Raw genomic sequence first — 12,356 nt, 5'->3', positions numbered from 1 at the left:
CCTGCTCCCGGCCTTGGAGATAAGGCAGGGAACAAGACAGAGAGAAATCCTTGCCCTCACATGCCGCAACGTGAATGCATTTTGAAAACATGGCGGTCCGGGCAAGAAGCCAGCAGCAGAGGCCACATATTGATTCTATTTATAGGAAAGGCAGACCAGGCAAATCCACAGAGACAGAAGACCGATCAGCGGTCGCCTGGGGCTTGGGGGTGTGGGGGTGGGCTTTAGCCACAGGAATTCACAGCCCCACAGTTTTGGAGGCTCAAAGTGCAGCGTCTCGGGATCGGCGGGGCTCCTCTCTCCCCAGGTGTCCCGCATTTCCCCGCCACAGGGTTCTCCTGCTCCCCTTGCCTCTGCTTCTCTGATCCCCACCAACTTCTGGCTGCTTCTGGCTTCTGCTGGCTGTGTCCAAATTTAAGGACTCCAGGCATGGCGAGTAAGGCACACCCTGACTCAGTTGGGCCTCAACTAAAGAGAATTTTTGAAGAGCCTGTTCAGAAATGAATGAGTGCCCATCCTAACAGAGAAGAACATCTGCCGAGGCCCCACCTAGAGATGGGTTCACCCTGGCAGGAATGCAGGTTAAGACTTGGACACGTCCTTTGTCCAAGTGATTCATTTAGTCCTCACTGGAGGGGGTTGGAGGTGAGCGCCAAACAGAATGGAGCTTCGTTTTCAGGTGATGAAAATGTTCTCAAATTGATTATGGTGATGGCTGCACAACTCCGTGAATATGCTAAGAATCATTGACTTGAACACGTAAAACCCCTGCCCTCGTGGACTGGTAATCCAGCCGGGAAGACACACAGTGATCAAAATAAATAAGCAAAAGAGATGCTGAAGGGTGGGCCACCAGTGGCTCAGTGGCAGAGTTCTCGCCTGTCATGCCAGAGACCCAGGTTTGATTCCCACTGCCTGCCCATGTGAAAAGAAAAAAAAAAAAAGTGCTGGCCAGTGCTTGGGGCAGGGGGTATGTAAAAGGGGGTTGGGAGTTATGGGGTGTTGTCAGAGGTTTTTTGTTTTTATTTTTTTTTTGAACTTTTCATTTTGAAACTTTTCAAATCTAAAAAAAAGTTGCAAGCCTAGAACAAAGAGCTCATGGTATCCGTCGCTAGATTCACCAGCTGTTAGCTTCTTGCCACCTTTGCTTTATCCCTCCGTATAGTCACATGATGTCATTCTTATTATGTCATCCTCATCATGATTGATGAACCATTTGAGAGTTAGCAGCAGATGCCACGTCCCTTTACCCCTAAAGCCCCAGAGCATATATCTCTTGAGACCAGGGACATTCTGTTAATGTTCAGGAAATAAGCATTGGTGCAGTCCCAGCCTCCAACGCGTGGTCCCTACTCAGATTTCATCAGTTGTCCCAATCATGTCCTTTCATGCTATTTTTTCTCCTGGTCCAGGATCCATTCCATGCTTGCTTGGTGCATCCAATGGCCCTCTCCCTTCTGTCTCTTTTCCTCTGGGACCCTCAAGCTTTTGTCTTTCACGACTGTAACATTTTTGAAGCTCAGTTATTTTGCAGAACGCCCCACAGTTTTGGGTTGCCCGTGTTCCCTTGTGATTCGATGTGGGTGGCGCATTTCGGGCGGGAGGAGCATGGAACCGTGTAAGTCAGAAGATCAGCGTGTTCTTGCTGAGGGGAGGTCATCAGAGCAGAGGCCGGAGCGATGGGGAGGGGGCTCCTTCACAGCAGCTGAACAGTGGGGAGCCCCTCGGCCTCTATCCCGCACCCTGTTCCACATGCACCATAATTATACCAAGGCGAGTTGAGCCCCCACTGAGATTGGGAATACATAGTGCTAATATCGCACAGCTCCTGGCACTCAGAAATACTTAGGGCCTGGGGGGTGCCAGCGTCTCCCCAGCCCCAGGCCCTTGTCACCTCCTGTCATCCTGGTTCCCTCCCCCCACCCCCAGCCCTCCCAGGCCTTATGGGGGTGAAGTAGGCATGCAGCCTGGGGCAGGTCCCAACTATGTCGTTCCCTTGCTTTGTGACCTTGGATTAGTCTTTTCTGAACCTCAATTTCCACCTGTAGGACGGGAGCAGGAAGGGGAATGCGGGTCTTGCAGCCAGACCCAGCTGCATGTGGGCCACCGTTGGGGTGGCGGTGGCCTGACAGCTGCTTCACCATCACACAGCAGAGACACAGTGGCACAGTGGAGGCTCGGGGACCAGACCCCCTGGGTGTGAACCCAGACTTTGCCGCTTTCTGGCTGTGCCACCTTGGGCGAGTGACTTAACTTTTCTGGGACTCGGTTTCCCCATCTGGAAAATGGGTATCATGAGACCACTTCATAGCATTGTGAAAGTGGAGGCAACCGACAGGAAGCTCTTAGATCACTGCAGGGTGGGGGTAAGTGCTCTGAAAGTGATGCTCGTTATTATTAAATATTCATGAGCCCTTGGGCTTCATGAACCGCAGACACAGGAGTCTCCCCACTGCTTCCCCAGCAGATGCTTCTCCCAGCCCTCCTGGGAGAATGCCCTGGAAGGCAGCTCCCCACCCAGGCCCTGGGAGAGGACCCCACCCGAAAAGGACCCCTGTTCACGCACCCCTCCCTTCTGTGTCTCCCTCGATGCTTATGCAGGGTGGAAGGCACTCCCACTGGCCTGCCACGCCATGGAGTCTGGAATTCATTTTTCACAGCCTTGATAGGACGCCCCCATGAAAGTCCCTTAGGAAAATAAAAGGCCAGCATATAACTCTGCCCTCATCCTTTGGAGTTGCCAGGAAATCATGGCTCTTTGGGAACATGGGCCAGGCCCCTCGGCGCAGAGGAGAGAAGGGAGCACCAGTGCCTGAGTAGCGCTTGCTCTGGACAGGCATGTGCTAAGTGCCCCAGGGATAACACCTCAGGTGTAGCCTGGTGGCACCCCGCAAGCTAGGTGCTCTTATCCCGCTTTATAGACAAGGAGACCGCGGCCCCAGGGGTGGATTCACTTGCCCACTTCCCCTTCCATCAGGCTTACAGAATTTGCTTTCTCTGCAAGATTTCCTGTGCATGACAAGTTACAGAACTCGATTGCTTTCTAAAAAACCTGCTGCATCCAGTTACAGCATTCCCATTTGACACATTGGGAACTGAGGCCAGGAGATGGGGGTAGGGTTCTGGCTGCCTCACCAGGGCTGGGGCTCTGAGCTTCTAATGAGAGAGAGAGAGGGAGAGAGAGATGGGTGGGGAAGGACTTGAGTTTGATAGGAGGCCGGGAGGTGAGGCAGATGCGCCCCCCCGCCAGTAACACCCTCCCCCCAGGAGCTGCGGGAGCGAGTCCTCAGGGGAAAGTACCGGGTCCCTTTCTACATGTCGACGGACTGTGAGAGCATCCTGCGGCGATTTTTGGTGCTGAACCCAGCTAAACGCTGTACTCTGGAGGTAAGCCCCCAACCCACCAGGTCCCTCTCCCATGTTGTGACAGCCCCAGACTATTCCCCACCCCCCACCAACGACCTTCTCTCCCTTCTTGTCCACAACCTGCCTGAGACCTGTGCCACAGGGTGAGGTTGCACAGGCAGCCCAGACCGGCCCTGACGCCATCCGCCCCACCCATCTCCCCCACTTCCCGCCATGCCCTTAATTAACTAATGAGCTCCTGGGATGATTACAGGGTGCCGGGACCCAGATGGTGCGGAGGAGGGAGGGCGGTATCGGGAGGCCCAGGCATGGTGGGGGGACCGGCGAGGAGGCTTTGAGCCGCGGGGAGCCGCGGTTCTGAGGGGTTAGACCTTGGAAGTGTGGGCCGGGCCCACCTGAGGGGTGGGAGCTGTGTTCACCCCCGTTCCTCCTGACCTGTCTGCTCCTGCCCCGCTTTGCTCTGATCCCTGCAGCAAATCATGAAAGACAAATGGATCAACATTGGCTACGAGGGTGAGGAGCTGAAGCCATACACAGAACCTGAGGAGGACTTTGGGGACACCAAGCGAATCGGTGAGGGGCAAGGGCACAGAATTCCCAGATCCCCAGGCCCATGGTCTGTGGAGCCATGGGGCAGGGGGCGCCCCAGCACCTACCCCTTCAGTGGGGTGTCTGAGAAACTAGGGAGAAGCCTGGGCTCTGATCTCAGTGCTGCCACTTTCTAGCTGTGTGACCCTGGGCAGGTGACTTCCCTTCTCTGTATTTCCTCTTCTGTACAACGTGGATAATCATAGAACATAGGGTTGTTATGAATCATAAATGAGTTAATCTGTGTAAAACACTTTTATTAGTGTCTGGCATGTAATAAGTGCTAGACTTTAATATTAAGAGAATCATAGGACCCTTCTAGAAGAGTTTGGGTAGAAGTCATCGGCGATCTGAATGTTAGGAGAAAAACCCTACTTTGACACATACCTCACCCACCATCTCTTTGATCCTGCTGCCTTCAGCTTGGAGTCCTAGAACTCTTGATCCCTAAAGTGTTAGCCCTGGAAGAGCCCCTAAGAAACCCTCCTAAAACCCTCCACTCTACAGGTGAGGAATCTGAGGCCACCATCAGAGCCTGGCTGCCTTAATCAGCACTTTGATGATTGCAAATAATAGAAAACCCAAGTCAGTCTGGCTTAAACCAGATGAGAATAATAGGTTGAACCACAAGAAGTTGCCATTTTTATAGGTCAGAAATTGAGAGCATCAGCAATTTCATATGGTTCAACCTAGTCAGAATAATGTATTGATTATCCTGTGACTGAAAAGACAGGAAGGTTGGCAGGCTTTAGGCACAGCTGGATCCAGATGCTCAGAGACCATCCATGGGACTCTTCCCCGTGTTGGCTTCCTTCCCAGGCAGTACTTGCCGCAAGAGACAAGCTGGCAACAGCATGTCCTGGCAGCCTGGACACCCCTTCAAAAAAAGAAGCCCTTTTCCTGGTATTCCAGCAAAAGCCCCAGGCTGGTGCCCACTGGCTACTGAACCAAACTGTGTGGCTTTGGGAATGAAAGTTCTGCTTGGCCAGACCAGGGCATATGGCAGGGCTTAGAGCAGGCAGGGGTCAGCCAGATGATCCAAAGGGAGACAGAATGTTCTTCTACAGGAAATCAGGGTGCTGCTTTCATTGAGCCTAGAATTTATTTTGGATAGGGGATTGGATGCTGGCCAAGCTCAAGAGCAGATGCTGCCTTATGACCCAAAAATGGGTGAGAGGGAGGGTCTGGGGAGACTGAATCTCTTCTCCCTCCATCCCGCTCCCCCAGAGGTGATGGTGGGCATGGGCTACACCCGAGAAGAAATCAAAGAGGCCTTGACCAGCCAGAAGTACAATGAAGTGACCGCCACCTACCTCCTGCTGGGCAGGAAGACTGAGGTCAGAGGGTGCTGGGGGCCCTCAGGGCATGTGACCTCCAGGGTGAAGGGACATGGGGGGCGAGGGTAGCCGGGGCAGGGGGCTGAGGCTCCTCACCTCCCATCCTCCTGCAGGAGGGCGGGGACCGTGGCGCCCCGGGGCTGGCCCTGGCACGGGTGCGTGCACCCAGTGACATCCCCAATGGAACGAGCTCCAGCAAAGGCACCAGCCACAGCAAAGGGCAGCGGAGCTCCTCCTCCACCTACCACCGCCAGCGCCGACACAGCGACTTCTGTGAGTCCCAGCCCTGCTCTCTTACCCCATCCCTGGCCCCACGGCCTCATCCCTGGGTTCCCCCAGGGCTCTCTGGCTTGTAAGCAACAGAAACCTGTGTGAGCTACTGTAGCAACAGGAGGGGTTTCTCTTAAAGATATAAGGGGATTGCATGGGGCTGGGAGACAGGAATGCCCAGCCAGGCACAGAAAGGGACAAGAAACTGAAAAAGGACACGCTCCCTGTCTTATTTCCTTTCTGCTCATCGATTTGTTTTTCTCTCTGTCTCTTACTTATCTCATCTCATCTTTTTCCTGATCTCCCAGCTCCCAGATTTCTTACATTATTTCAGTTTAGAGACCAGACCAAATGGCGGCTGGGATCTCTGATCCATTTATGCAGGGTGGCACTCTGATATCAGGGTTCAGCTTGGATTAATCCACTATGACTGGGGCATGGGAGGGACACGTTGTACAAAGTGGCTGCTGAGAGCCTGCCCCTGCCCTCCCCTCTACACCGAGATGAGGAAAAGCTCTTCCTAGTGAAAAGAGGCTGGACAGACACCCTATTGTTCCCCACATCTCATCCCCTGCAGAAAATAAATAGAAGTCCCTTCCACCTCAGATTTGGCATGGAAACTTCCAAAGGCCTGTTACCCAGGCCCTCACCAAATGTTAATTCTCTCCACTACTCTTTTAAGCAGCTTTATAGAAACATAACCCCCATGCCATACAATTCACCCAATTAATGTGTACAATTCAGTGGCTTTTAGAACTACACAGCCATCATCACGATCAATTTTTAGAACATTTTCAGAAAGAGAAACTGTATCCTAGCCATCAGCCCATCCTAGGCTCTCCCCCTCCTCCCAAATCCTAGGCATCTGCCCATCTACCTGCTGTCTCTGGATTTGCTTAATCCGGACATTTCATATAAGTGTAATCATATAACCTGAAGCCTTTTGTAACTGGCTGCTTTCATGCAGCCTCAGGTTTTTGAGACTCATCCGTGTTGTTAGCAGGTGTCAGTTCTCTTTATGGCTGGATTTTATTCCATTATATAAATGCATCCCATTTTCTTTATCCGTTCATCAGTTGATAGGCATTTGGATTGTTTCCACTTTGGGGCTATGATGAATAATGCTGCTGTGAACATTTGTGTGCAACTTTTTGTGTAGACACATGTTTTCAAGCCTCTTGCCTGTGTGCAGCCACCTGGGAGTGGAATTGCTGGAATGGAATTAATCCTGTGTTTAACCGTTTGAGGAACTGCCCGAGTGCTTTCCAGCTTTCCACTCTTTCTGCAGCCCTCCTTCTCTGCAGGGGTGAAATTGTTTATTCTGGGAGGGGCGCTGGGATGGGGCACAGGTTTGTCAGGGAAGCTCAGGGCGAGTCGTAAGCAGGAAATTCTGGGTTCAGCTCCTGGTTCCACCATCATGTGACTCTCTATATCTGTCAAGCCATCTCCCCCCACCCCACCACCCCACTCTTGTTTTCCCATCTAAAATAACAAGGTTGGCCCAGAAAGTCCCTGAGAAGCTTGTAACAGCATCCCATACTGTGTTTAGAAACAGTAACCTTTCAAATTCCCCACATGGACCCTTCCTGGTTCCAGGGTGAAAGATAGTTGGCAGGTGCCTGGGTTTGTCAGGGTAGACGTCTCAGCTTACTCCAACTCTGGACTTTTGAAGCACTGAAGGACCCTGAGGGTTTGGCAGGCACAACTTCCAACTCTCCTGAAATTCTCAGAGCACTTATTTCCCCTCATTCTAGAACTATAGATTTCTAAGATGTCCTGAGGTACCAGATTTGTGTTTTGTTTTGCCTCTGAAATTGTCAATACATGCATATGCTTTTAAAGTTGATAGTTTGAAAAGGATAGACAAGAAAAAAGTCCTCGTTCACATATATTCCCCGGACCCCAGTTCCTCGCCTTTGAGGAAGCCACTGTTACTACGTTTATATGAATTTTTTTGGAGGTAGTATTTTATTCATATACAAATGAACATATAAAAAGATAAATACAGAAAGGAGGGAGGAAATAAAGGCATACAGATACAACATAGATATATTAATATAGTAATAGATGTAATACCCCCCCCCACCTTTAATACCAATGAAAGCCTTCTGGAGATATTTTATTCCTATGCAAGCCAGTAGAGAGAAATACATTTATAGAGAGAGACTCTTCCCCCTTTTTTATACACATATAGCACAGTGTAGACCCTGCCCCAGCTTTATCTTTTCCACATAACAATCCATCTCAGAGCTCGTTTTGTATTGGTCCATAAAGAGCTTTCTTGCACTTTTTCACCGCCATGTAGTAGTCTGTTGTGTGGAAATATCCTGATATATGTAGCCAGTCCCCTGTCAAGGCACATTTTTGGCTGTTGTCCAGTTTTTTTATTTAAGAGAAAAAGGCTGCAATGAACCACCTGTATTTCATGTCATGTCATTTTGTACGTGTGCAACTATAACGGTAAAATAAATCCCCAGAAAAAAGTGGGGTTTCTGGGCCAGTCAATGTGCATTTATAAATTGGACAGCTACTGTCAACAATCATTTAAGTCTCACAGTTTGGGAGGCTTTAAGAATAAAGTCAGAATGTCTTCAGGATTGTGCTTTCTTGGAAGTCTGTAGCATTTCAGAGGTGGTCAGCCGTAACCCGGCCTCTGTCCCCACAGACAGCCGTCCATGTCCAGAGTAGTCCCACTGGATTAAGATGCCCTTTGATTCACTTTGGCGTCTTCTTAGCTAATAGGACCTTCTAAGATCCTATTTTCAGATGAGTTCCCATCCACAGCTTGGGGCTCAGGGTGTGGATATCTGTGTCTCTGTGGGGAGGTCTCAGGGTCTCAGGATCCCCCAGAGCAAGTGCTGGGTTCTCCAGGCAGCGCTAGCACCCCACTCACCACTCCCTTCCCCTCCCTCCCCCCAGGTGGCCCATCACCCGCACCCCTACACCCCAAGCGCAGCCCCACCAGCACGGGGGAGGCGGAGATGAAGGAGGAGCGCCTGCCAGGCCGGAAGGCGAGCTGCAGCACTGCGGGAAGCGGGAGCCGAGGGCTACCCCCCTCCAGCCCCATGGTCAGCAGCGCCCACAACCCCAACAAGGCTGAGATCCCCGAGCGGCGGAAGGACAGCACGAGCGCACCTGTGAGTGGGCAGGGCTGAGGGTGTGTGGCCACCGTGGTCGAACCTGGAGGTGCCAGCTGGTTCCCATGCTTCAAACCCTGCCGTCCTGTTCCCCAGCCCCCACTGCACAGGATTCCTTATCATATCCCTTCATTCATTCATTCAGCAGACATTGGTGGAGAGCCCTCTGTTTGCCTGATCCTGTGCTGATGCTACTCTATAAATTAGCATTCAATTCAGAAACAGAAGGTACTGTAAGTACTTGCAGCAGGAAGAATCTAATACAGGGAATTGGGTGCTTCCAGAATCCTAGAAAGGGCTGGAGAAGCGAGCAATAGGCTAGACTTATGGGAATGACATGGCACAACAGAACTGACGCACCGAGGAAGCTGCTTCCTCTGAGGCTGTACTTTGTACCATGAAATTCATAACACACACTCATGGCTATAAGCCAAGACTCAAAAGCTTCATCCTCCACCAAAACAGTCTTTTCTGAGCCCAGAGGACAGGAAAATGGGATCAGGGCCTTGCTGAAGTGCAGCCACTCATCTCATGACCTTGTCTGTGTGTGGCAGAAGTCAAAAGGGGCAAGAAGGCAGCTGCCACCCCGTTCCCTCCTTCCGAGTCTTCATGAGTGCAATTCAGTACCTGAGCCACACAAGAGTCTAGGGCATGTGGTATTTGGCTTTCCTGCTTCTGTAGTTCCCTGGAATGCTAGAGTACAGGTTGAAGGGCCCAGTTGTCTTCCACACAGGGACATAGGATGGAAGCAAGTTAGGAAAGTGGTCGACTCTGAAGTCACAGCAAGAGTTTGAATCACATTGATGGACTGTGTGACCTAGGGCAAGTGTCTTGACCTCTCTGAGTTTCAGTATTTCACTCTAAAATGGGCTCATCAAAGAACCTGGGCTGTTGTGAAGATCTTAAAAGATCTTTTATGTAAAGTGTTTCACACCAATGTCTGACACAGGAAGCCCTCAATGAATGAGAGTTATTATTACTGTTAAACCCACAACCTTAAAGAGTGCTGAAAGGAACAGCAAATTTACCCCAAAGAAAGTGGAAGGAAGGGAATAATAAAGGAAAGAGAAGCGATCAACAAAGGAGAAAGCAGATGTCATGAGAGGAAATCTTTGAAAACATTTAAAAAGTCCACAGACCTCTAGCAAGCTAATTAAGAATAAAAGACCGAAAATACACATTTCAAATATTAGGAATGAGAAGGGGGGCATTCTTCAGGTATAAAAAGACAATAAGAAGATATTAAAAACCGTTTAATGCCAATGAATTTGACAACTTGTATGAAATGGGCAAATTTCTTTAAAAACACAATTTACCAGAATTGACACAAGAAGAAATAGAGAAACCAGAGTCTTAAAATTCTTGTTCAGGAAATTGAGTCCATCATATAACACCTTCCCAGAAGGGAAATTCCAAGCCCTGATGATATCACTGGGGGAATTCTTCCAAACATTTACAGAAGAAATAACACTATTCCTATTGAAACTCCCAGAGACTAGAAGAGATTGTATTTTATGAGGCAGCATAATCCTGACACTCCAGGTTCTCAAAGAGTGTGGGGGTGGGGACAGCTTTGTGAGCAGACAGTAATACAAAGTGATCAACGCTGGGGGTGGAGGAGTGGATCCGACTGGGGGTGGGGGCAGATACTGTGAACTGACACCTGAAAGATAAGTAGGGATGAGTCAGGGTGAAAAGGAAGGGGGATCATTCCTGATAGATGGGACAGCCGGTTCCTGTTGTCAAGTGGCAAAGAAAACAGGTCTGGATGGGGGGAACAGGGGAAGGCAGTGGGAGGCAGGGTGTGGCTGAGTGGGGGGGGGGGGGTCCTGATAGGCGAAAGCTCAAAGGGGAGACAAGTATGAGGAGGTATGTAAAAAGTTCAGTGTAACCAGACCAGACCTACCAAGGGAAGAGCTGGGAGAGGAGAGGTGGACAAAGCAGCCCCTCAGACCCCTTGCCCCTCTCATCTGAGCCCCAGTGCCTCTCTCGGCTCTGTCTGGTTGGCTGGGGTCTCCCATTCTGCTTTCATGTCTCTGCCCTTTTGCCCCAGTTAGACCGTCTCCTGCTCGCTCTCAGTTCCCACATAAGCCCTGACTCATTTCTGAAGAGGGAGAGCAAAGGGGGGGAAAGGGCGGAATTCAGGGGTCGCCCCCTCACCCCTCTCCTGCCCTGTCTCCCGCAGAACAGCCTTCCCCCCAGCATGATGGCCCGCAGGAACACCTACGTGTGCACAGAGCGCCCGGGGGCTGAACGCCCTTCCCTGTTGCCAAATGGCAAAGAAAACAGGTATGAGGAGGGTGGCGAGGGATGGGGGGGGGGTGGGATGGTGAACTGGGCCCCCTGCCTTGCTCTATGATAGTAGAAGTTGGGGGCGGGGGGGGGCAGAGGTTAGAGAGTGTGTGTGGCCGCCCTGCCCTTGGCACAACCCTCCCAAGTCCCTCCCTCTTCCAGACCCCCCCTGAAAAGCCTCCCCACTTAATTCATTAGTCATCGGCTCCAGCACAGCAGTCAGCCCTGCTCTCCACCTACGAGCCTTGGGAACCTGAGTGGATTTTTTGAATGATCCATTTTTAGAATTTTAGAAAGAGAAACCCCAGAATGTCATAGCTTTGCCTTTATCTGGTTGGCTGGTTTTCAGACCCTGAAATCCATTTCAGCTGGCAGGTGAGAGAAACTGACTCAGACTGATTGGAGCCGAGAAGGGAATGGATGGGTTCACCTCCCGGTTGGAGTCCCAAAGTGGGGCAGGTTTTGGGGTTATTGACACTCCTATGTTCAGTACTGGAGGCCGCACCAAATGGCCAGCAGGAGGCAGCTCTGGGGGGCAGCTGACAAGTGCACACAGGTGTTACTTTGGCAGGGCACATTATGGAGTGGTTGGGAGTAGTGATTCTGCAGCTACTCGGCTCTGAGTTCAGATCTCACGTCTGCGCTCTGCTGGCAGGAAGACCTTTGGCAGGTCTCTGAACCTCCATTTTCTTCTCCACGAAATGAGGCCAATGATCTGTGCCTCCAGGCCCTATGAGAAGGATAGGGTGTGCCCTGTATCTGACACAGGGTCTGACGCATAGCAGGCATTCCATGAATGAGAGCATTCTTTGGTGGATATTGAATACAAATAATAATAGCCTACATTTATCAGGAAGCACTACGTGTGCCCAGCTTGTATGTGTATTGGCAGTTTTAATGCCCATAACAACTCTATAAGGTTGATCTCATCTCCATTTTACAACTGAGGAGATGAGGCACAGAGAGGTTAAGTAATTCGTCCAAGGCCACACAGCTAGTAAGGCAAAGAACAAAGATTCCAGCTGACTCCAATGTCTGAACTCAAGCACTACCATCCAGGGCCTCCCACTTCTGTCCAAGAGACAGTGAATCTGTTAGATTATAGACCCAGCTGATGCAACAGAGAGACCGCAAAATACAGTGCCTTAAATAAGTTGGAAGTTTGTTTTTCTGTGATGTCAAAGTCCAGAGGAAGGCAGGTGGGGCCCTCTGAGGACCTGGGTTATGCTGCCGTTCTCCACATGAGGCTGCAGCACCAAGTCTGAGGCTACTACTACAGTTTCCACTATTTCCCAACCAGAGGGAAGGGTGGAAAGAGAGTGGAAGACAAGCGGCGGTCTTTTCAAGAGCATGACTCAAATGGCTC

At 50.7% G+C, this 12,356-nt stretch overlaps 1 protein-coding gene across 2 annotated transcripts in view; it reads left to right on the top strand.

Annotated features, from left to right (window-relative positions):
• The window catches only part of MARK4 (microtubule affinity regulating kinase 4), a 28,857-nt gene that overhangs the window by 11,447 nt on the left and 5,054 nt on the right, over nucleotides 1-12,356 (top strand). For both annotated transcript variants that reach the window (XM_077131449.1, XM_077131450.1), the window contains exons 9-14: nucleotides 3,268-3,387; nucleotides 3,840-3,939; nucleotides 5,182-5,291; nucleotides 5,405-5,564; nucleotides 8,481-8,698; nucleotides 10,884-10,987. In XM_077131449.1, the coding sequence (XP_076987564.1) occupies nucleotides 3,268-3,387; nucleotides 3,840-3,939; nucleotides 5,182-5,291; nucleotides 5,405-5,564; nucleotides 8,481-8,698; nucleotides 10,884-10,987 (812 nt within the window). The remainder of the gene's footprint in view (nucleotides 1-3,267; nucleotides 3,388-3,839; nucleotides 3,940-5,181; nucleotides 5,292-5,404; nucleotides 5,565-8,480; nucleotides 8,699-10,883; nucleotides 10,988-12,356) is intronic.

The sequence above is a fragment of the Tamandua tetradactyla genome, chromosome 16, assembly GCF_023851605.1.
Source record: "Tamandua tetradactyla isolate mTamTet1 chromosome 16, mTamTet1.pri, whole genome shotgun sequence".
Classification (NCBI taxonomy): domain Eukaryota; kingdom Metazoa; phylum Chordata; class Mammalia; order Pilosa; family Myrmecophagidae; genus Tamandua; species Tamandua tetradactyla.
This window is presented reverse-complemented; position numbering and strand designations above follow the sequence as displayed.